Raw genomic sequence first — 24,453 nt, 5'->3', positions numbered from 1 at the left:
GATTCACCCCACAAAAACAGGTTTGGCTAGGTTTCATAGACTAGTTTGAGTTTGAGATTGTATTTTGATAAGGTTTATAATAGGTTTTAGCACACCACCCCCTCTTTGGAACTACATGAGGGATCACGACCATTGAGGTATCCAATGCAACCGAATAAAATGCAAACAAATCTACCTTTAACCTCTCGCCTAATCCCTTCCAAACCCAATGTTGTTTTTCCTCTATTGATCTGATGACCAAGGGTGACGCCCTAAACTTGGTAGTTAATCTAGGGATTCGACATCGTCACCCTGCCGGAGTCCCTCCCGAGCAAGCGATTCGACGATTTCTTTGCTAGTTTGTCTAGAAACTAGCTGTTCTTCTTTACACAAACGCGGTAGCTATCCTCTACTAATTTTCTTGTAAATGTAGCCACTCTTCATTGTGAAAGCATGATAGTGGCCATCCCGAGCAAAATCTGGGAATTGTGACCCGGCTAGGTTGCATAGTAGAATCTTTGCGTCATCACTTAGTTAGACTTTGGGATGCAAACACAAGTGTTTATTGCTTCCGATATATAAATCAGATTTAGGGGGTGTTTGGATCCGGTGACTAAAGTTTAGGAGGTGTCACATAGGGATATCGCATGGGGTGTTTGGATACTAATAAAAAAACAAATTACAGAATCCATCAGTAATCCGTGAGACGAATCTATTAAGCCTGATTAATCCATCATTAGCACATATTTACTATAGCACCACATTGTCAAATCATGGACTAATTAGGCTTAAAAGATTTGTCTCGTAAATTAGTCGCAAACTGTGCATCTAGTTTCATAAATAGTCTATATTTAATACTCTATGCATGTGTCAAACATCCGATAGGATAGCGACTAAAGTTTAGGAGGTGGAACGAAACACCTCCTTAATTTGAGCATATATAGTAAACTATTTCGGCACATAGATGACTTTACATAGGAACAAAAAAATGTATGGGCTGTAGAGATGTCAGTCTCACCGATTTTTTTTTTTTAAAAAAACTTTATCTTCATCCAAGCGCATGCGAAAAAAGAATTATAGTCCTTGAGAAACGTTGCTCATGGAAGGATAAATCTCCCGCTCGAACTGAAATTTATACGGATCGCCATATGAGTGGGAGACGATCAAAGGAAGCCATATTGGCTTGCCGGCAGCTCCTCTTCGGCTGGTATTAAAACCGGCTGATAAACTGGCTAAAGCTGTTTTATGATGAGAGAAAAATACTATAGATTCTAACTGATAAGCTGGCTGATAAGTTCAAACGAACAGGCCTATCAAAATTAAAAAAAGAAGAACATAAACAGTTGTGGATAAGAAAATTTGAGGTCGAGGCGCAGTTGGGTCCAGGCCCAGACAGCTAGTAACGCGACTGGCCCAGAATAGGCGCACTACGCTGCGCCTTCTTAACTAGGCGAGCAGCCCAAGTCACAAGCAAGGCCGGCCTTTTTATTTTGAAACAAAAAGCGAGAGATCCTTCAAGATAATTGTTTCAAACAAAGAGATCCTTAAAAAAAACAAAGAGATCCTTCGGCTTAAAAAAAAAACAAAGAGATCCTTCACGATACTCACAGGAAGAGAAAGAAAGGAAGGAAATACGATTATGTTGGGTGTGTGAATACAAGAAAAGGAAATACTAAAACCCAGGGAAATCTATAGGTGTTCTGAATAATGAACAGCATACAAGAAGGTGTGGTGAGCAGGGCGGCGATGTGTTCACCTCCCTGCTCTCACATTCTCGCAGCAGGCATAGTCATCCAGCTGAACTTTGCGGCCACGGACGTGGACTGCGACTGCGACTGCGACTGCGACTGCGACTGCACGCCGTTTTTTTCTTCTGGGTTTGGGGGTGCACGTGTGCGCTTTCCCTCCAGGGAAAGCGTAAGCTTGCTGCTGGCTTAGCTTATTGGTTGGTCAGTTGTTGCTTTTGCTGACTGATGGGGATTTTATCTATCCAGATACTAACTAATAATATACCTAAAGTGAGGAAGCAGCATGCACATACAGATGCAGTCATCCAACCACCCAGCTTATCTCTCACTTTCACCTAACTGTCAGCTAGTTTGATTTTAGCGGCGCGCGGAAGATGCAGCTTCTTCTTCGTCTTCTTTTTTCTTTTTTCCAGGATGCTCTTAACTTTCCAAAATCCAAATCCAAAGAGCAATAAAAGGGCATGGAATATCTTTTGTTTATAAAACTGTCATGGAATTCTCGTGCTACGAAATATATTCGGAGGTAAAGCAGAGGAGAACAAAGGGCTAGTATAGCTAGATGGGGTGCAAACGAAAAACTGGCCTCTTTCTCCACTCTCTAAGAATTCATTCAGCATACCGTTGTTTTTCCTTTCACCCTTTTATATAATTTTCGTCAATGCATACATATTTTTGGAGCGCTACGTATTGAGTTGCATTGACCAGTCCAACCCAAAAGCCTAAACTGATGGAGAAAGGTAGACAATTCAGTTATATTCCAACAGTCTCTCACGTGGAGCCTCTCTCAAGCCTCAGACGTGGAATAGGAGAGAGCAGCAATTATTTTATTGTAATTGCGCTTACCAATTAAGACTGGAACTCGAGACCTCTGACTTTGATACCATATTGAGTTGCATACACCGACCAGTTCAACACAAAAGCTTAAGCTAATGGAAAAGGTGGACAATTCACTTATATTTCAACAATACGAGCCAGTCAAACGCTTATGCTGCAAGGCTGCAAGCAATGCAAGTGGCTCGGAAGATAGGCACAAGTCCCTCTCATGTAAGGCAACTAGCTATGCAAGTTGCTTGGTTGTGTCCTCACCCCGCACTCCATATAGTATATTATAGATATACTGCGACTTCCATTTCAATTGTCTAAATGCAAGTGGATAAGGACAAATTTAAGTCCACCCAAAAAAAATTAACAAATTTTACTTATTTGACACTATTTTGGAGTGGAGAAAATAAACATGGATCATCGATGTATGCATGGTCATTGTTACCATCTCAGCATCTACAATTCTAAGAGATATGTTTGGTTTAACCGTGAGCTATAAAAAAATCTGTCATAAGCTATGAGATGGGAGAAAACTTATTGTGAGTTATGTGTTGCAGAAAAGTTATAAACTCTGTTCGGTTGATACTAGGAAACCTACCAACCGCTCCCTATGTCTATCTTCAAATAGTTCTGAAACATCTCTTTATTTCAAAAAGCTAAAAGCAAAAAGTAGAGTCCAAGTTGACTACATGAAATTAGAAAAAGGCAGCTTTAGGTTCTAGCTCTTTTAATTTGTTGGCGTTCAGCAAAAGCACATTTTAGAAGCGGAACTCTTTGTGTACTTGTGCGAAGAATTAAGAATTACAGTCTCAAGCCCTGTTTGAATGTTGTAGTATAAAGAAACCGTAGTATCAAGAAGTTAAAATTTTAAAACACATAGATGAGCAAAACTACGATTTAGAGAAAAGAGGTTTAGAGTGGTGTTTATAAAACTTCAAAAAGACTAGACTACACTCTCTGAGAATTCATTCAGCATACCGTGTGCTAGCCCAGCACGTTGTTTTTCCTTTCACCTTTTATATAACTTTCTTCAATGCATAAATAGTTTTGGAGCGCTTGTGATACGAGCCAGTCAAAAACGCTTATGCTGCAAGCAATAATGCAAGTGGCTCGGAAGATAGGCAAGAGTCCCTCTCATGTAAGGCAACTAGCTACGCAAGTTGCTTGGTTGTGTCCTCACTCTAGACTCCATATAGTACTATAGATATGCTCCTTCCATTTTGATCACCACAGATGCAAGTGGATAAGGACAAATTTAAGTCCACTCCAAAAAAGTACTGAAGAAGTTTTACTTATTTGACATACGATTTGGAGTGAAGAAAATAAACTTGGATCATCGATGTATGCGTGTTGTTACCATCGCAACGCCTACAATTTTAAGGGATTTGTTTGGTTTAACCGTAAGCTGCGGAAAATCTATTGTTAGCTATTAGTGGCGTAGCCAGGATTTGTAGCTATGGTGGTCCATTGTCGAAAATTTTGTTAACTAAATTTAACACGCCGATACATAAGTATATGAATTATACAAAACACAATTAAAGAAAAAAAAGGCATACAGAGTTTTTCAACTTATTCTTGATAAATGTCATTGCAGAATATATTCTTTGATGCATATTTTTGAAAAAGAGAAGCAGTATCACCACTCCTTTTCATATTTCTATAAGTCTGCAAGAGAATAAAAAATATTGTTTTAATTTACCATTCCAATAATCAATTTTACACCAAAAAATCTTATCCTACAATTAAAATTAAATAGTCCAATGCGACCGTGCAATAATATAATCTAATGACACAAAATAAAATAAAGTTTTGTGTATCTTATGGCTTGCGGCTTCTGAACGTCTGATGCCTGATGGTGGATGGATCGGTGTCGCTGATCACCGCCCGGTAGCCACCAGCAATTGCTGATGCGTTCTGCTCGAGTTAGGGCTAATTTACTTATTCTCTAGCTCTAAGGAGAGATTGGAAGAGAAAAAAAGGAAACATGACTAAACGAGCAGGCTAATTGGATGAAGATGTTGAGACGTATACCTGCAGATGACTCACGTGTACGGCTACTCGTCGTCCGGCGCCTGCCGCCGACCCGCCGCCGCCGCTATCGTTTGGTATATCGAATTCTATGAAGCACAACTCATCAAGGGGCTACGAAGGGGCGCATAGCGGCCGCACCGAGAAATACGAAGGAGCGCAGAACGGCCACAGGGCGTATTCGCGGAGGCCGCGGACGCTCGGATGTACGTATCCGATCTGACTGAATTTTCCTATATCTATGGGCCTGGTATGCACCGGTGGTCCGCGGACCACCCGGACCACCATGTAGCTCCGCCCCTGTTAGCTATGAGATGTGAAAAAATGTTTTATGTTATGTGCCGCAGAAAAGTTGTAAAATCTATTTGGTTGAAACTAGGAAACCTAGCTACTCCCTTCTCTTATCTTCAAATAGTTATGAAACATCTCTTTATTTGAAAAGGTTTCAAGCTAAAAGTAGGGTCTAAGTTGACTACACGAAAATTAGAAAAGCAGCTTCAGGTTCTAGCTGTTTTGTTGGCGTTCAGCAAAAGCACTTTTTAGAAGCTGAACTCTTTGCATACTTATGTGAAGAATTTACCATCTCAGACCCTGTTTGGAAAGAATCTGTAGTATCAAGAAATTACAGTTTTAAAAGGAAAAATCATGGTTTACATTGGAATTTATTAAAACTCCAAGAAAACTACAATTTTGGTAATACTATGGTTTTCAATCCCAGAAAGTTCGCTGCATCCGAAGACTTTGTAGCACTCTAAAGCCAAAGTAAGTACATTACAAAATACCATTATTATTTTCCTAAAATTCTAAAAATACTTTTGTATACAAACTCAGCCTCACGTATTGCAATACTGAGATTGTAGTAGGTAGGTGCAATACATGAGGCATGCCGCCGAGAAACGAGACGCCGCCGACGAGCGATAGGCATGCCGCATGCACACCAAAGCAGATCCATGCATGGCGTCCATCCATCAGCTTAAAGAATGCAAATACTACAACGAGAGGAGGTGAGCTCACGGTCTCGGATGGATATTATTATAGGCTTGCATTTTTTTATCACTTTATCGGCTTGCATTGGGTTGGGTTCCCGAAGAGGAGGCCACCGGGCGGCTTGCTTGCACTGGTCCTGCAGCTGCTGGGCATGCAACGCAACATCGGCGACACGAGGCCGGCAAGGTGGGCCCATGCATGCATGGTGCATCAACCGCGCGCCACATGCCACGACCACCGCGGCCGGCGTTGCTACCAACCATATATGTCAGGCATGACCGAAGCTGCTTTGCTTCGCCTCTGGGGGCTTCTTCGCCGACATGCGTCTTTTTATCATTTTTTTGCTGACTTCTGGCCGTCAACAGCGTTGGGTCTTACCTTACTTAAAACAGAGTTTAGAAAATGGTTGGTCTTGTGTTATCTTCATCAGTAATGCTTGGTTTTTTTCTATATGTCTATTCTATTCGTATCCTCAAATTCAAATGTGCTGAGGGGTTTATTAGTTTAGTTAATGTCTCTGCAGTTCTTGGCACTCCACAAATCATAAGGATTTTGTGTATACAATATGCAGTATAAGGGTAAAGGAAAAGGAGAACATTCCCAGCCTCTCTTCTACATACCTGCACTAACCGTTTTTTTTCCACTTCATCAATAAATGTTACTAATTTTTGTCGAAAAAAAATTGGTTTTGGACAACATGTAAACCGATATTTGTTCAGAGGAGTACATTGATATCCTTCCTGCATTTGGCAAATAAAATAAAATAAAAAATCAGTGCTACCGAAACTGACATCTTCCATGGGAATATCACCACGCGGTCCCCGGCCCCGGACAAGTTTCGGTATAAGACAAGTTACTGGTTGTGCATGTGCTCAAAGACATTTTGGACTTTTGGTTGGTGCATTGGGAAAAATCGACATTGCCTGTGTTTGAAATAAATGCTGTTTTACCCATCCATTCAGTCAAATCTTTGACCAAAAAACACTTTGATTGCTTGACTTTAATACATGGAAAACCATTTCTTTAAAAATAACATAGATGATATATAAATATTGCCCATATAAAAACAAGCACTCCTTCCTCATGTAATGGCTTTCTATTTTGTTTTTAAAAGTATCAGCCATATAATAGCATAGATTTTCCATTTATTTTAAAAATAACATAAACGAAAATGCTTGTCTTGTTTTGGTACATGAAAATGCTGTTCCGATGAAGAAGCAAACAAGCACTACTAGATGTCCTCCACAGTCTTAGGGCCTGTTTGTATCCAGTTAAAAATTAGCACTATGTTTAGATGCTGCTTAGAAGGATCAAAAGTGAACTAATTTCAAAACTAATTACATAAGCGATGACTAATTGGTGAGACTAATCTATTAATCCTAATTATCCTATGATTAGCTCTTGTGGTGCTACATTAAACATGTGCTAATTATGGACTAATTAGGATTACTAGATCCATCTTGCCAATTAATTATCATTTACGCAATTAGTCTTGGAATTGGTTCACATTACTTTTAGCCGCATGGATCCAGACACTCTGGTTACTGCCCAAGTAGGGTAGCACTACTTGACAAGAGCAGGTACAGTAACTTCCAACACACACATGCGTCCAGACTCCGGAGTAGTATACTGAAGAATATTGCAGGGCCTCACGATCAGGGATTAATAAAGGAATAAAGGTGCTTTCCGGTGATGATGGAGCAGACTTGCTGCTTGCCACAGTTGGGTCGACAGAGGCCCCGTTCAATTGCCCTTAAACCCAATTTAATCTGTTTTTTTTATCTGAAACAGTATTTTACTCTCATAAATATTTTCAGATTCATTCAGATTCCCGCACAATTCCTGCGAACGAACGGCGCTAGAGACACGAGCCGTCGCTGTAGAGATCATCCCCGGCACCACCATCCAATTCCAATTAGGACAAAGAAAGTATAAATAATAAGCTGGGGCTGAGGGAATAATAAAGAGAAAGTCCAGAAACAAAGGCAGGCGAGAGGAACAACCAAAGCAAAAGCCAAGAGAGATTGGGATTGACAGATTCCGTCCCTCAATCCTCATTGCTGCATATCTAAGCAACAAGCCTGCAGCCGGAAAAACAGAACAGACCACGCCACCACCAGCAGCGGCGGCAGCAGCAGGGAGCAAGAACTCCTGCTGGGTTCCTCCCATTCCTGGATTCCTTTCTCTGTTTCTTATTAGGAAGCGTAGTAGCTCTGAATTCCATCCAGTTCAGAAGCTTCCAGAAGGCAGGATTGAGCCAAATTTGCTTCCCGGATTGCCGGGAAACCAACAAAAGCCGCCGCTTTATGCTTCTTGGATCAGAGGAATCTTCGAGAAATCGATAAAAGGTGCCTTTCTTGCGGCCAACCGGGTCGCGGAAGCCTCTCCAAAGGCGCCAACTTTGCTGCCACCTTGCGAGCTCAAGGAACGCCCCTGATGCTTTGCCATTTGATACAAGAACACAGCACCGGGCGCTCTGCCGGTGATGGCGGCGGAGGAACTGCTGCGGAAGATACGGGAGCTCGAGGAGGGCCAGGCGGGGCTGAAGCGGGAGATTTCCATGCTCGTGCCGGAGCAGCAGCAGGGCGCGCAGCAGCACCAGCACCACGCCTCGCGCCGCCCGCCGCGGCGCGCCCTCCCCGCGGCGCCGTCCCTGTCGTCGCGGCTGCAGCGCGTGGGCCACATCGGGCTCACTGACCGCCAGCACATCAGGGCCCTGCACGCGCTGGGACAGGCCGTGCATATCATTGCCCCCGGCGGGAAACTCATTTACTGGTGAGGTTCCGTGCATTTGGTTGTCTGTGTACTCTGCACTAGGAGTGTTCGGTGAAATGTCTGATAAGCGTTATGCAGAGGCTCAAACCAATCTTAGAGAACAGTAAGCATTCGTTATTTCTGTTGAAGGCTGGAAAACGATTTCGATCAATTTGCACCTTTTTCTAGTGGAGGTACAATTGTAGTGATGGTTGGTCGCTTGTAGCTTAGCGCCTTAGCCACTCCTGCTGGGTGCCTTTGAGTAAGAAGTAACTGATTTTGCGAATGTTAGCCTTGTAATTTACAGGAAACTATAGTTTTAGTGGGAGGGAACCTGTTGCAGCAGTAAACATGGTTTAATATGGGAATGGATGCTATGTCTCTTAGCTGGTTTCTAGTGATCATGCAACAGTGTTTTATTATATGTGACCATGTTCAGTTCACCATGCGCATGGAAGTAGAATAAGTCAGAAAAGTTGGCTTAACATCTGCGCAAAATAATTAGTGTCAGGATATTTGATGCATCACTTACAGCTGATTAGCTAATTGTATAGACCGTTTTATATCCTAAGTCAAAGTTCTATGCTGCTTATTTGGTCAACCTGGGTGGCAATGGTGAAGATATATCATGTGGCCTTTATGAGTATTTATTCAGTATACATTTTAAAACTTATTAAAAGGTTGTATGCACAATTGTACAATTTTTTGGAACGCGGCTTGAATGTTTGGTATGGGACTAACAGAATGTGTAGCGAGAAAATGTTGGTTTATGTTGTGTTGGTACATATCTGGGTCCGAACTCATGGTGTTACTTGATATATTCAATTACTGTACATACATTTCATTCTGATTGTTGTTTAGTTGGCTCAGGAAGCATGTAAAATTGTTAATGTAATCTGCAATTTAGCCTATACTTACTACCTCACTGTTGAACCCTACTGCTACTGCCTATTTTACAAAACACTCCAATCTTTATCTAGGAACCGGTATGCTGAACAAATGTATGGCTATTCTACATCAGAAGCAGTTGGTCAAGATGCCGTTGAATTATTGGTTCATCCTGATGATGCTGAGGCAGCAAACAATATCATTGGAAATATATTTATGGGGAAATGTTGGAGAGGGAAGTTTCCTGTTAAAAAGAAGTCAGGAGAACGGTTCTTCATTGTGGCCAATAATACTCCTTTGTATGATGATGATGGCAGTTTGGTGGGTCTCATTTGTCTCTCAGTTGATACGAAGACATTAGAGGATATAATGGGCCCTTCAACTTCAATGAGGTCCTATACACATCCAGCGAGGCCCCGGTTTCAAGTCAACAATCGGCCTAAATGCAATTTATTAAATAAAAGTTCTTTTGAGTCTGAGCAACCTGTCCAATCTTCTATAGCCTCCAAGATAACAACTTTGGTACGTGTACTTCTGAACAGATAAAAAAGGCTTTACTACTCAATTGCAGTAGAAAGTTTCTCTCGTGTCATTTCTTCTTAATTTATGTCCTAGTGTACTGTTTTCTTGATTTTTTAGAATAACACCACAGGCTAGCAAAGTTACAAACAGAGTTCGTTCTCGGATGAAGACAGGTCAGAACTGCAATGAACAATATGGTGGCGGTTCTGAGTGTCAGTACTCTGAAGATGATTCCAAGGAAGAACTGGCATCTAGTGGAACAAACACCCCTAGAGGTGATGTACTGCATGATGGCTTTGTTAAAGGAGACCATTCCCCTGGGAAGTCGAGTAAAACAAGTAGTGATGACTCAGGGGACGGAAATGAAAGGCTTTACAAGATTAGTTCAAAGGCAGAGGAATTATTGGCCAATAAGGGGATATCGTGGCCTTGGAAAGGGCACGAACAGAATGGTCCTGACAAGGGTCACATGAACCCATTGCAGTTCCTTGATAAGCAAGACAATGACCAGATACATCTTGCTGGTCCAGAGTCAATTGTAATTCCAGACTACCAAGATTCTGATAGCACCCAGGAAAGCAAATATGAAGTAACGGGTAACTGGTGGTCTTTCACCAATGATAGCTTCAATAGTTTGGGCAGCAGTTTAAGTTCTGATAGCAGTGCTATTGAGAGAGTAGATCATGAAGCAGATTGCCTAGATTATGAGATTCTGTGGGAAGACCTAGTAATTGGAGAACAAGTAGGTCAAGGTATTCGCTTCTCATTCTGCAAATGCTTCTATTTGTCTGCAAATGTAGAAACACACTTCTCTTGCTTACTCGTGCTCCAAAAGATTTATGCATGCACAGACCTTACTTAAGCAACATGCTAAATTTGCTAATGGGGACACCTAAGCCCTGGATATGAATTTTGCAGTTTCTTAATAATTTTGGTTTATGTGTTTTTCTTTGGCTGAATCCATATCACTGTTTCCTGAAATCTTCAAAGCATTTTAATTAATTCCATGCTTCACTATAGAATTGGTGGCATGAACCCCATATCATGATAATGTTACATTTTAAGGTCTTGCATATCATGACAGGGATGGCATTTTTCCTCCGTATGATCATGCATATAATCAGACATTATTAGTAACAATAAATCTTTTGTTTACTTATCATTCTGTTTTATAATAGATATATTTTTGCTTATGCTATTCATGTTTGGCAGGTTCTTGCGGAACAGTGTATCATGCTCAGTGGTATGGCTCGGTATGTAACCTTACCTGTGTGAATATGCATGAATTTTTATTCTTAGTGACTGATTTTAGATTCTTATATTATTTCTTTGTAGGATGTAGCAGTTAAACTATTCTCTAAGCAAGAATATTCAGAAGAAATGATAGATACCTTCAGACAAGAGGTCATTTATTAATCTATATATGCATGCATATGAACTTGATTTCCTTTTTCTTCTTCTTTTTCTTGAAGCAATTCTATAGCAATTGTCGATGTAGATACTTCAGTACTAAAATTACGATACATACCATGGAAAAATGGCACATTACTTGACATGCAAATCATCATCGCACACTCTTTATCAGTTTTTTCCACAACACACTTAGTTTTTTGAAAACATTTTGCAGCATGCTTGGACCATTGTTAGCCAACCACTGCTGCACTCACATAAGGCATGTCATGAGATATTTAGATATACAAAGTAGCTCCTCATCTTGTTAGTGCATTACAACACTTACGTTTAGGCAAACCATTTTTAACTTCCACATAGGAAGGACAAGGAGAAATAAGCAAAGAGGGAATAAAGAGAGGAGATCAATATTGGATAAATCAACTCAGCAACACAAAATACTGACACATGCAAACACATGGCATGGACCATGTTGTAGTAATATCACCATGTTGGCAATTAGCTCATCCAAGTATGATGCTTCTGTTAGTCGTTGAATTCTCACTCTTGGTAGTAGCAGAATTCTTACTCTCATCGAGAGAGGATGATACTAGGAGTTGGGATAATTTTCTGGTTTATTTCTCATACAACTCGTACAAATACCATGCCAACCTGAGGGGTTGGGGATACATATTTATAGGCTGCTAGCCAGCTAAGCATATGCCAAGATACTAGTCTAAGATGCTAGTCTAAGATGCTAATATGTTGTCCTAGCTAAGATGCTGTCCTCCAGTCAAGGAGATGCTGTCCTTGCAGCCACAAGGACCTGCAGCCACCATATGCTGCAGCCAGCCCCACAAAGACCAGCACATGAGACTTATCCATCATTCTCCCCCTAAGTCTTGTGCGTCGTCTCGTGGGAAAGTTGAATCATCCCGGTCCTAGAGCAGAGCTCAAGGAACTTGATCCTCCCAAGGGGTTTGGTGAGCAGGTCCGCAAGCTGGTCCTTGGTGTTGATGTAGCTCGCCTTGATGCTCCCTTCCTCCAAACAGCCTCGGATGAAGTGGTACCTCACCCGGATGTGCTTGCTGCGTTCATGGAACACGGGGTTCTTTGCCAGGGCCAGAGCGGACTTGCTGTCCACTCTGAGCTCCACCGCTCTAGTGTCTCTGCCGAGGAGATCACCGAGCAGTCGGGCGAGCCAAAGCGCCTGAGTCGAAGCGGTAGAGGCCGCTATGTACTCGGCCTCGCAGCTGGACAGGGCCTCCACCTGCTGCTTGACCGACTGCCAGCTAACGAGGCACTTGCCGAGGAAGAAGATAATCCCGCTCGTGCTCTTGCTGGTGTCGCTGTCGCCGGCGTGGTCGCTGTCGCTGTACCCGACGAAGTGTGCCGCCCCAGGGCACCTAGGGTAGTAGAGGCCGTGGTCGAGAGTCCCCGCAACGTAGCGGATGATCCTCTTCACAGCCTACTGGTGCTCCGTCGTCGGTCGCTGCATAAACCGACTGACGTAGCCAACGGAGAATGCCAAGTCCGGCCGTGTGTGGGCGAGGTAGCGAAGGCTCCCCACAAGACGCCGGTACTGCGTAGCGTCCACCTCCTTCGTCGTGCTGTCGCGGCTCAGCTTCAGCCTCTCCTCCATCGGAGTGAGAGCTGGGTTGCAGTCGGTGAGCCTAGCTAGCTCAACGACGCGCTTGGCGTAGGCGGTCTGTCGAAGCGTGATCCCGGAGTCATCCTGGTGCACCTCGATTCCTAGGTAGAAGGAGAGAGGCCCCAGGTCACTCATCTGGAAGGTGGCCTTCATCTCTTCCTTGAATGCCGCCACCTCCGCATCCTTGGTGCCGGTGATCACCAAGTCGTCGACGTAGACACCCACCAGCAGAGCATTTCCTCCACTGCCCCGTCGGTAGATGGCCGCCTCGTGCGGGCTTTGCACGAAGCCCATCCCCTTTAGCGTGGAATCCAACTTGGCATTCCACGCCCTCGGTGCCTGCCGCAAGCCATAGAGGGCATTGCGTAGGCGGAGCACCTTGCCCTCCTTGCCGGGGATCGCAAATCCCGGCGGCTGGTGCACGTAGACCTCCTCCTTCAAGTCGCCGTTAAGGAATGCCGACTTGACGTCCATGTGATGAACACGCCAGCCCTCCTGGGCAGCTAGCGCAAGGAGGAGTCGCACGGACTCCATCCGTGCCACGGGAGCAAAGGCGTCGTCGAAGTCGACCCCCTCCTGCTGCACGAAACCTCGTGCCACCAAGCGGGCCTTGTGCTTGACGATGGCGCCGGCTTCATCCCTCTTCAGCTTGTACACCCACTTAAGGGTGATCGCGCGGTGACCATGAGGAAGGTCAGCAAGCTCCCAGGTGCGGTTCTTCTCGACCGCATCCATCTCCAACTGCATCGCGGCGCGCCATGCCGCGTGTCTCTCGGCCTCTGCAAACGACTGAGGCTCGCCGTCGTCACACGCAAGGTGCAACTGTGCCTCCAGGTCATGAGGCACCGGTCCCGGCACCGGCTGGTCGCCGAGAAGGTTCTCCATCGTACGGTACCGCAACGGCTCGCCGTCGTGGTATGTGTCGATGCGCTCCTCGTCGTGAGAGAGCGGAGTAGCGAGCTCAACCGGGCTGTGCTCGACACGAGCTGGTGTTGGAGTAGACGTGCCCGGAGAGGTGCCTGTCGGTGCTGGAGTGCGTGGCGATGCCGGCTGTGGTGGAGCCGGCGAAGGACTCATCACAGCCGAGGTCCTGGCTAGAGAGCGTGGTGCTGTCGAAGTAGCAGGCGCCGGAGTCGGTGGAGGCTCGGGGACTGGGGTAGACTTGCTCGCTGAAGAAGAGCTGCCTACCCCCCCCCCCCCCCCCCGCTCCCTCAAAGTGGACGTACTCGACAGTGAAGTCGTCGTACGTCGGAGCCGAGCCGTCGTCCACCGCCTTGTCCCACGCCCATCCTCGTCCTTCGTCGAACACAACGTCGCGCGCCGTGCGCACACGCTGTGTCTTCGGGTCGAGGATGCGGTAGGCCTTCGAGCCCTCCGCGTAGCCGATGAACACTCCCGGAGTGCTCCTGTCGTCGAGCTTGCTGATGTGGCCAAGCTCCTTGGCGAACGCGAGGCAGCTGAAGACCCGCAAGTGGGAGACCGCCGGCTTACGCCCATGCCAAGCATCGTACGGCGTCCTGCCGTCGAGCGCTTTGATAGGCGAGCGGTTGAGGATGTAGACGGCCGACACCACCGCCTCTCCCCAGAAGACAGCCGGCATCCCCCTCTGCTTGAGAAGGGCCCGAGCCATCCCCACAACCGTCTGGTTGCGCCGCTCGACGACGCCGTTCTGCTGTGGGCTGTACGGCGCGGAGTAGTGGCGCTGAATGCCCTCATCAGCGCAGTACAACGCGAATTCAGCCGCCGTGAATTCGCCGCCGTTGTCGGTGCGCAGCACGCGCAGCTTGCGGCCGCACTCCGCCTCCGCAGCAGCCTGCGAGCGCCTGATGGCGTCCGCAGCCTCTCCCTTGCTGTCGAGGACCATCACCGACATGTAGCGGGAGAGGTCGTCGACGAGCAGCAGGAAGTAGCGTCGTCCTTCCGGTGTGGCCGGTGTCACCGGGCCACACAAGTCCCCGTGCACAAGCTCGAGCCTCTCCTTGGCTCGAAAGCTCGCCCGCTGGGGAAAGGGGAGTCGCCTCTGCTTCGTCAACACGCAGACGTCGCAGAGCTGCTCCACATGGTCGAGGCACGGTAGGCCTCGCACCATCTCCGTGGCACTGAGCCACTTCAGGGCCTCGAAGTGAAGGTGCCCGAAACGCTCGTGCCACTGCCACGCCTCGTCGTCCCGACGAGTAGCGAGACAGAGGGGTTGTGCCACCTGCACGTTAAGGACGTAGAGTCGATTTGCACTTCTGGATACCTTGGCGAGAAGGCGGCGACGGCAATCCCAAATCCTCATGACTCCATCCTCAACCACCACGCGCGAACCGTTCTCATCCAGCTGTTCCAAGCTGATGATGGAGTTCCTCAACGCGGGGATGTAGTAGACTCCGGTGAGCAGCCTGTGCTCGCCAGACACGGTGGTGAAGATGACGGAGCCGACGCCCTTTATCTCCACGCCGGAGGCATCCCCAAACTTGACGAAGCCTCGGACGCCAGAGTCAAGCTCGGTGAAGAACTCCCGTCGACCGGTCATGTGATGGGTGGCGCCGGTGTCGAGGCACCACCCGTCAGTCTTGTTGTTGCCGGAGCCGTCGCCGAGGAGGGCGTGTGCTTTTGGCTCGTCAAGGTGGAGGAGAGCCGCTGCGGCCGGTGCCACTGGAGGTAGCTCGATGCTTGCATGTGCCATGAACAGAGCTGGCTCCTCCTCCGCCTGTGCGACGTGGGCCTGGCCGTGTCGTGGCTGTCGACAGTCCTTGGCCCAATGGCCAAGCTGGCCGCAGTTGCGGCAGGCGTCGTCTCGTGCCGGCTTGTGCCTGCCGGCGGTGCCGCCCTGGGCGCCTCCGCGGGCATCACCCTCAGCACGTCCTCGCGCCCCGGCCTGGGCGTCTCTGCGCGGCTTGCCACGCTTGCGGCCGCCTGTCGCGAAAGAAGGCTCCCCCTTCTTCCGGTCACCTTGGCTGGTAAGCCACTGCTCCCGAGTGAGAAGGAGCTTCCCGCCAGTGGTGATGGGCCCTGAGAGCCTGTGGCTCATCGCTGTCGACGACCTTGAGGCGACCTATCGCCTCCTCGATCGACATCGTGGATAGATCCAGCAGAGACTCGATCGAGCGAGCCATCTGCTTGTACTTCTCGGGGACGCAGCGGAAGAGCTTTTCGACAGCTCTCTCCTCGCCGTAGGTGTCATCGCCGAACTGCATCATCTTCTGCAACAGAGTGTTGAGACGGAGAGCAAAGTCATCAACGTCCTCACCTGGCTTGAAGGCCAGGTTCTCCCACTCCTTGCGAAGTGCCTGCAGTGTGGACTTGCGGGCGCGGTCGCTGCCGATGCGTGCCGCAGCGATGGCGTCCCAAGCCTCCTTGGCAGTTCGCTTGTTGGTAAGCGAGAACTGCATCTCGGGCGGGACTACAGCGATGAGGGCATCCAGCGCCCGTCGATCTAGGTCGTAGTCGACGTCGTCGTACCGGACTGCCTCCCACATGTGCCGCACCTGGAGCTTTACCCTCATCACCGCAGCTCACTCGACGTAGTTGCTCTTGGTGAGGGTAGGCCACCCACCGCCGGGGCCGACGTCCCTGACGACAGCCTGGAGCCCGTGGTAACCACGATACCGATCCGGGGAGAGAGAGCCACGCTACCTGTGAAGGCCGCGCTCTCCATCGATCCGTCTGCCACCGTCGCCGTGCGCACCTCCTCCAGGAGCGCCACCGCCGTGTGCGCCTCCTCCAGGAGCGCCGCCGGCGCGTCCGCTCCTGTCTGGGCTGCCGCCGCGCTCGTGGGCGTGCGCGGCTCCTCCAGGAGGGCCACCGCCGTGCGCGCCCCCTCCAGGAGCGCCGCCAGCGCGTCCGCGCCTGTCTGGGCTGCCGCCACACTCGTGGGTGGTGCGCGGCTGCCCCAGGAGCGCCACCGCCGTGCGCGCCTCCTCCAGGAGCGTCGCCAGCGCGTCCGCGCCTGTCTGGGCTGCCGCCACGCTCGTGGGCGTGTGCGGCTGCCCACTGCGCCGCCCGCGCTCGCGCTGCCTCCCTCTCTAGCAGCTCGAGGTCTGCGTCGGCGGTGTCGTCAGCGGAAATGGAGCTGCCGATGCTGCCGCGCAGAGCCTCGACCTCCGCTGCCGCCGCACGCGCTGCATCCGCCGCCGCCGCTGCTTCCGCCTTCGCTCTGGCTGCTGCCAGCCTCGACGCCCTTGCCGCCGCCGCAGCGGTCTCTGCCGCCGCTCACTCGCGTTCCTCTGCTGCGGCAAGTTCGGCCTCCTGCCGACGCCGCGTGCTCGAGGCGACCGAGCGCTGAGACTGCCCTGCGGACATGACGCGCTACCGGGGGGCTGCTGCGTGGGGAGAGGGCTGCTTCAGACGAGCTGCTACTCGTCTGCGCAGAGGGAGAGGAGTGAACAGGAGCGGCCGGAGGAGCTGCTGCTGCCAACAGCTGGGGCTGTTGTGGGGCTGGGAGAGAAGATGAGCAAGAGATGCTCAGGCTACAGGATAATACGGCTCCGATACCAGTTGTTAGTCGCTGAATTCTCACTCTTGGTAGTAGCAGAATTCTTACTCTCATCGAGAGAGGATGACACTAGGAGTTGGAACAATTTTCTGGTTTATTTCTCATACAACTCATACAAATGCCATGCCAACCTGAGGGGTTGGGGATACATATTTATAGGCTGCTAGCTAGCCAAGCATATGCCAAGATACTAGTCTAAGATGCTAGTCTAAGATGCTAATATGCTGTCCTAGCTAAGATGCTGTCCTCCAGTCAAGGAGATGCTGTCCTTGCAGCCACAAGGACCTGCAGCCACCATATGCTGCAGCCAGCCCCACAAAGACCAGCACATGAGACTTATCCATCAGCTTCTATGTCAGTGGATTGAGTCATGCTGCAAAGCATTCTTGCACTTGTTGGTCACTGTGGATGAGGACACACAACGAAGCATACAGACACAGGTTAGGTTGATTACTAAGTCGCAGAAGCAGAAAGCAAGAACTTTCTTAACAATTCCTTGAGGCCATTTTCAGCATAATTTTATATTAACTCAAGATTTGTTTCGCTCTGATGCATTCACAAACTGAACAGATTTGAACCATCCTGAAATTATGTCTATGTGTCAACTCAGGACATAACATGATGGTGTTCTATAATCACTGGGTAACTGGGTGGGATATGCTTGGCATTTATATTTCCACTTTCTAATATATTTTTCCTTGATCGAATGCACATCCAGGAAGTCTCCTGCTAGTTTTGCAGGATGGGTAAGAATTTTTGGTGACTTTATATTGTTTACGACAGGTGTTACATATCAGAGGGTGTTATAGGCTTTGATTCACTGAACTGCTTTAAAGTTTTTGCTTGCCATCTTGCAGGAGTTAAAATAAAGTTTTTTTTTTATCTTGTAGCGGGATCTTTTTTGTTGCTCTCATATCTTGAATTTAAAAAAAAAAAAATCATATTCTCTATATGCTTATACTGATCTGTGTCAGATGTGCAATATTTTGCTTCCATTATGACTTGTAAGCTTCTGAAGGGAAAATGTTGGTAGGACTTTCATGTACCCAAAGAAACCATAAACAATCTTTTCGCTCTTGTATGCTTTTTCTGTAAAACCCAAAAAGGAATACACTGTTGACAATTCTTAGTGTTATCTTTTGCTTATTGTGTTTCAGTAGACTATAGGCTATACTATTCATTATGTTGTTAATTTTCTAAATCCATATCCTTCATACGTGCAGGTATCACTGATGAAGAAACTACGTCATCCAAATATTATACTCTTCATGGGTGCAGTTGCATCTCCAGAACGACTTTGTATTATTACAGAATTTCTTCCACGGTGTGTTTTAATATCTTACAAGTAAAGTTGTCAGAACACCAAGTTATGACTAAAGGACCATTTGTCCATTTGCATATTTTTATGTGATTGTTACTTCTATTCTGTTGGTATAATGGGATTAACCTATACAGTTTGATTTATTATATAGCTTTATAAAAAACTCATCTAGGGGGAGAAATGTCAACCCTAGGATTAATAATATATAGAAGGTGAGAATCAAACCCTTCTTGGCTCACAACCACCCCTACTAACCAATATGAGTCACTATAATGTTAAGGGGCCTGTCAAGTTGTGAAATCTGAGTAGTAAACACCTGGTTTTCTAAACTGGGCTAGAAATCAAAGGATATGTCCTGTTTAATATTTTCATGTGTGAAATTTCAAATATGTACATCTCATATTGAAGAATTGGAAATTCCAAACCATAGATTATTTACCAATGATGACAGAAATGGTTTGTCAATCTGACACTTCCGAAGTTCCCATGTCCTTCACATCCAATTAACATGGTGCATCTTGTATTCTTGTAGTCCCTTGTATATTGATAGGATTAGTCTGCAGAAATCCATTATCCAATTATAAACCAATGGGCCATATACCTTGACCTAATTTAAGACCCTTGGCTTATGTTGCAATTATTCTAATGCCTCTAGACCTAAGTGTAATGCTTGTAATATTGATTGTAATCTTTGGGGATATCCTTGTTTAAAGTATTTAGCACTGACAAAAAAATCTGGGTCCATCAACTGTTTGTTTTATTGTTCTTACGGTCTTACCACATTCACTAATTGTAGGTCTATTACCCAGTTGTTTAAGTAGCCACTCAGTAACTGGGATATGAGATTTTTTCAGTTACTTGTAGTTCTTTCGTGAAGATGGTTGCTTGGTTGGAGTTACTAATTCAGTGAAAGTTAATAGTAACAGTCGTTTTCAGTATTAGATCACTACACTTCATTGTCAAATTATTCCTGCATCATTTTTGCACTAACTGAACAAGCTTTCCCATCAATTGCAATATTTTTTGGTACTACAATTAAATATCAGCTTTTATAATCTTCTACAGTTGTTTACAAGCACAAAAGAGCAAAGCATTTATTGTTCCCTTGCTCCATTCCACACTTTGCTGTTTCCATGTCGCAGGGGGAGTTTGTTCCGCTTACTTCAAAAGAACACTGCCAAGCTGGATCCAAGACGGCGAGTTTACATGGCTATAGACATTGTGAGTGCTGTTTATCTTTCCATAAAGTTTTGGGAAATTGCAAGCCAAATAAATTCTAGTATTTTTTTTTTGTAATTAACACAGTGAATTAGCAGAGAACTGGATAAACATTCTTTTATTGTGCTGACAAGAAGCATAATGAATAAACAGAGAAGCATTACAGTGTCATTAATTGTTGACAGTCATGTATCAGAGAAGTCAAACTTCACATAAACTTGCCATATCAGTTAGCTTCCGTGTATGAAAATACGTATAACATGGTATATAGTCTTGTACTTAATGCAGTGCTACATGATTTTGAAAATACATTCACAATTTAAGTGATTTTGCTGTGACATAAGAAAAACTAGAGCAACTTACGAGGAACTAGGTAGCTCGATATTAAGAACCCAAATTCGCCTGATGAGGACTTGAACTTTGGTGGTCTGGGTGTAGAACCACATCATCACTCAGTTTCTTTCTGGGACTCTGAATCACTTGATAAAAAAAATGGCTTGGTAATTTGTATAAATATAAGTAATATCTTGGCTGTACACGAGCTTATGTAGCATTATTGGTTTTAGAACACACTGTTTCTATTTTTGCAGGCAAGGGGTATGAATTATCTTGATCATTGTAGCCCTCCTATTGTTCACCGTGATCTAAAATCATCAAATTTGTTGGTTGACAAGAACTGGACTGTAAAGGTAACACTTGAATTCAAGTTAGTTCTCCAATCGCCATGCTTTCTTTTCTCATTTATGTTGTTCAAGCAGGTTGCAGATTTTGATCTTTCACGTCTAAAACTCGAAACGTTTCTGCGAACAAAAACTGGAAAAGGAACGGTGAGTAAAAAAAATTACTTGATAATGTCATGAACTTTGATCTACAAAATCTGATAATTAGCTTTTCTACGCAGCCACAATGGATGGCTCCAGAGGTGTTACGTAATGAACCTTCAGATGAAAAGTACGTTCAACAAAGACATTGTTGACATTATGTGTGCCTCCTATCGGTTTTAGGATTGGTAGTTACTGATCTTTTTGTTCTTGGTAAATATAGGTCTGATGTGTACAGCTATGGGGTTATTCTGTGGGAACTTGTGACCCAAAAGATACCCTGGGATAATCTTAATACAATGCAGGTAAATTGTCCCGGAGCATTTGTCTGTTACTCTTTTGGTTAGGCATGCACAGACTTCTATCGTACTGTTTGGTGCCCTTTTTTCTGCTTTATTTAGGAAGTAGAGCTAGGCAGACAATTTTGTTTAGAAGAACAACTAACTAGGTACAGATAGTGATAACTAAAGTTTGATGTTTCTTTGCTTCTATGTGCCCAGTCCTTTATGTCTGACTGCTAGATCAACATTCATCGCCATCGGTGCACTATTTTTGCGCCCTGCTCATACAATCAATTCTGTGACACCCCCATGATGCAGGTTATCGGAGTTGTTGGTTTTATGGATCAGAGGTTGGACATCCCAAGCGATACAGATCCTAAATGGGCATCGATGATTGAGAATTGTTGGGATAGGTAAGCATATTGCCTTTTCCTACTAAGCAACAGTTAACTAGTCGAATGCATATGTGGAGTTCATGTTTGAAGATCATAGATAGAAGCCTAAATCTTCTTTGAGAAAATCATAGTTTCATTCTGATGAACAGTGTGGTTAGCAGTCCCTAATACATGTATCCTTTACTTGAGCAGCGACCCACAAAAACGCCCTTCGTTCCTAGAGCTCCTGAACAGGCTTAGAGACATGCAAAAGCAGTACAGCCTGCAGGCTCAGATGCAGCGGAACCTGTCTGTTGACGCTCTGCTGAAAGGCGCTGTGAAATGAGCACTGAGGAATGGTAGCTCTAAACCTAACGGAACATGGCACTGGACATTGTCGGCTACCAGAGCGAGCAAAGATGGTGGTTCATCGACGGCGTAGCGTGCTAATGACGAAGGCTGACTCCGTGCATCTTCGCCCCCTTGGCAGAAGAGGAGGAGCTGCGGTCAGAGTTGGAGGTTGTAGCAGCAAAAGTTGTGCATGGCTTCCTGTATCTCAAGGCTTGCTGAAGCTTCAAAATGCGGTAATCTTCGGCCACGAAGGCCGGACACTTTTGAAATGAGAATGGCCAAGAAGGCCAAAAAGGCCGGACTACTTTTTGTATTGACGCCCCAATTTTTCAAGGGAACAAATTGAATTTTTCTTAAATTTTATACTTAGTTTTTTATAATGTTCTTGTGTGCATATAGAACCTATAAATAAACTATATATAATCATAAAACTAGCAGAGACGGACCAAAATCAATGAGGTTGTCCTGTAAAATATAAGTCCAAACAACTCGAAAATCTAACAAAGACATGTAAATGCTCTAATGCCCCGTGCAGTGCTAGTGTGCTACTTCTTCAGAAGGCACTCAAAACAGAGGAGAAAGCGGGTTTCAGGAAAGACGCCAACGAGGCAGAGTGAGTGCCACCTCAGGTTGACGGCACCCTGAGGTAATCCAGGTAGTAGCGACCATCCCGCCTGCGGCCTTTCCCGACAACGTCGCCGGCATGGGCGGGGCTTCGTTTAAATTAGTGGGTGCAGCAGCACCCACAAAAGTTTTAAAAAAATAGTGTTTAGAGCTAATTTTTCACCATATATGTACCCATAAATTACAAACCATTACATCTAAAAAGGCAAAGGCAAGTGCATCCTTTTGGATTTGCTCTAGCTCCGCCACCGGTCGCCGGTGGTCGCGACCGTCACGTCGCAGGTCCTGGGGCCGAACCCGATGACGAACCCGCGTGCCGCGAGCTCGCCCACGGAGACGACGACGGTGCGCTGGCCGAGCCCCGGGACGTGCCGGAAGTCCGGGACGTCGAAGTGCGGCGTGGCCAGCCTGCCCAGCGCGGCGACGGGGTGCACCGCCCAAGGCCTCCTCCTGTTCTTCCGGAGTAGGAGCCCGGACGTCGGAGAGCAGCCCGACGTCGCCCGTGGCGTGCATCGGGACGCAGCTCTCCAGGGTGACGTCGAGGATCTGATCGCCGGGCTTCGCCGCCGTAGGGCTCGGCGCCGTGGAGGGATGCTGCTGCTGCATGGTGCGGTGGTACAGTCGTGGGATCAGAGGCGACGAGCGAGGTGAGCGCAGCGGCGCGCGGCGGCTGCACCGTATCTCGATCTTGTTGCCCGGCGTCCTGTGTGTGCTCGGAGACCGATGGAAAATATTTGGGACAGCTTTGTCTTAGGTGGTTTTTGCATCAAAAGGCTTTTTCCCGGCTTTTCTCCGATGTAGGTGATGGTTTCCGTTTATGTTTTGCAAGTTTTTTTTTCCAGCTGTTTCTGAGAGGAAATAATAGTATATATAGGCATATAAAATAGAAAAAAAATATAATCTCAATCGGGGAGAAGCCTACCTTCTCAGTTCTCACATGTCCTCACCTTGATCACCAGGGTATTACCAACGGCAACATATCAGGTGCAAACCAACCAATCTGCGTAAACTTGGAAACTACCGATCAGTATCACCCATGGATAGGGTGAGAGGGCTTAAACGCAAAAAAAAAAAGACCGGCGGGTGGGGGGCTTAAGCGTAAAAAAATCTCACCTCTCACCCCATCCATTAGATCAGCATCTAGTGGTTCTGATTGGTAGTTTTTAAATTTGTATAGGTTGGTTGAGTCCAAATCCGATACCACACCGATCGATCGTCGTTTTGATTTCTAATTTTCTTTTTGAGAGTTCTAGATTTCCGATTTTGTTTTCGAGTCTGATAGTACTAGCCATGATCTGAGTCTAGTGTTCAGGTGCTACACCTGCACGTTTCCTGCATGTTTGGCTGGGCAATAATGTAGACTAGAAAGGTTGTATGTGTCCGTGTGTTTGGCACGAAGTGAAAACATACATGCGTCAGCATTTACTGGATCATGACAAGACATGCATTAGAAAGCACCTAGGCCTTGTTTAGTTGGCGAAATTTTTTGGAAAATAATACTGTAGCACTTTCGTTGTTATTTAGTAATTAGTGTTCAATCATAGTCTAATTAGGCTTAAAAGATTCGTCTCGTGAATTTCGTCTAAACTGTGTAATTAGTTTTATTTTTTATTTATATTTATTGCTTCATGCATGCGTCCAAAGATTCGATGTAATGAAAAATCTTAAAAAATTTTACAAAAATTTGAGAATTAAACAGTCACCTAGACCAGGCCACGGGGAAATGGAACTCAGGTTCGTTTCACCCGCGCGCAGCTCGCTCGGGCTCCGTGCGCAGGTGGTGGGTGGGGTGGCTGACGTGTGGGCCCTCTAGCGCAGCGCAGGCAAACAAACATCATCACTAGGCCCAACAAATACAATTCCACTAAACAAAAGGAGTTGCACTAATTTGGCCTGTCTTAGAATACCTAGGCTCTGTTCATCCGTCCAAGCCCACGAGCTTGGCGTGACGTGAGTCTTGTGGGGCCTAGAGAGCATAGAATGGCAGCATGTGTTCATTATATAATTGATAATGCCATAAATAGGACGTCGACGCCAGAGATTTCCTAAGGACAGACGCATGGCGTGACATGCACCACAACTCTAACTCCATCCGTCTCCTATTCTCATCCGGACACCGCTCGCTCACTCCACTCGACCTTCTCCCACCGTGCCCTGACCCTGCGCCGCTCGCTCGCTCCTCGCTCCTGGCCATGCGTGGCGTTGCAGCTCCCTC

General features: G+C 46.4%; 1 protein-coding gene across 2 annotated transcripts; it reads left to right on the top strand.

The window, feature by feature from the left end:
• The first annotated feature begins 7,544 nt into the window (after window positions 1–7,544).
• Window positions 7,545–22,199, top strand: LOC136487360 (uncharacterized). Of its 2 annotated transcripts, none has more exons than XM_066484523.1 (14): window positions 7,545–7,912; window positions 8,030–8,339; window positions 9,299–9,728; window positions 9,859–10,480; window positions 10,941–10,981; window positions 11,064–11,132; window positions 18,472–18,572; window positions 19,712–19,790; window positions 20,378–20,476; window positions 20,546–20,614; window positions 20,689–20,738; window positions 20,832–20,913; window positions 21,208–21,302; window positions 21,477–22,199. In XM_066484523.1, the coding sequence occupies exons 2-14, from the start codon at window positions 8,050–8,052 to the stop codon at window positions 21,607–21,609; spliced, it is 2,160 nt and encodes a 719-aa protein (XP_066340620.1). In that variant the 5' UTR covers window positions 7,545–7,912; window positions 8,030–8,049; the 3' UTR covers window positions 21,610–22,199. The 2 variants fall into 2 exon arrangements, with proteins under 2 accessions (XP_066340620.1, XP_066340619.1); XM_066484522.1 differs by having other exon boundaries at window positions 8,023–8,339.
• The last annotated feature ends 2,254 nt before the right edge of the window (window positions 22,200–24,453 follow it).

The sequence above is a fragment of the Miscanthus floridulus genome, chromosome 10 (genome assembly GCF_019320115.1).
Source record: "Miscanthus floridulus cultivar M001 chromosome 10, ASM1932011v1, whole genome shotgun sequence".
In the NCBI taxonomy this organism is placed as follows: domain Eukaryota; kingdom Viridiplantae; phylum Streptophyta; class Magnoliopsida; order Poales; family Poaceae; genus Miscanthus; species Miscanthus floridulus.
Note: the sequence above shows the minus strand (reverse complement) of the source record. Positions and strands in the feature narration are given on the sequence as shown.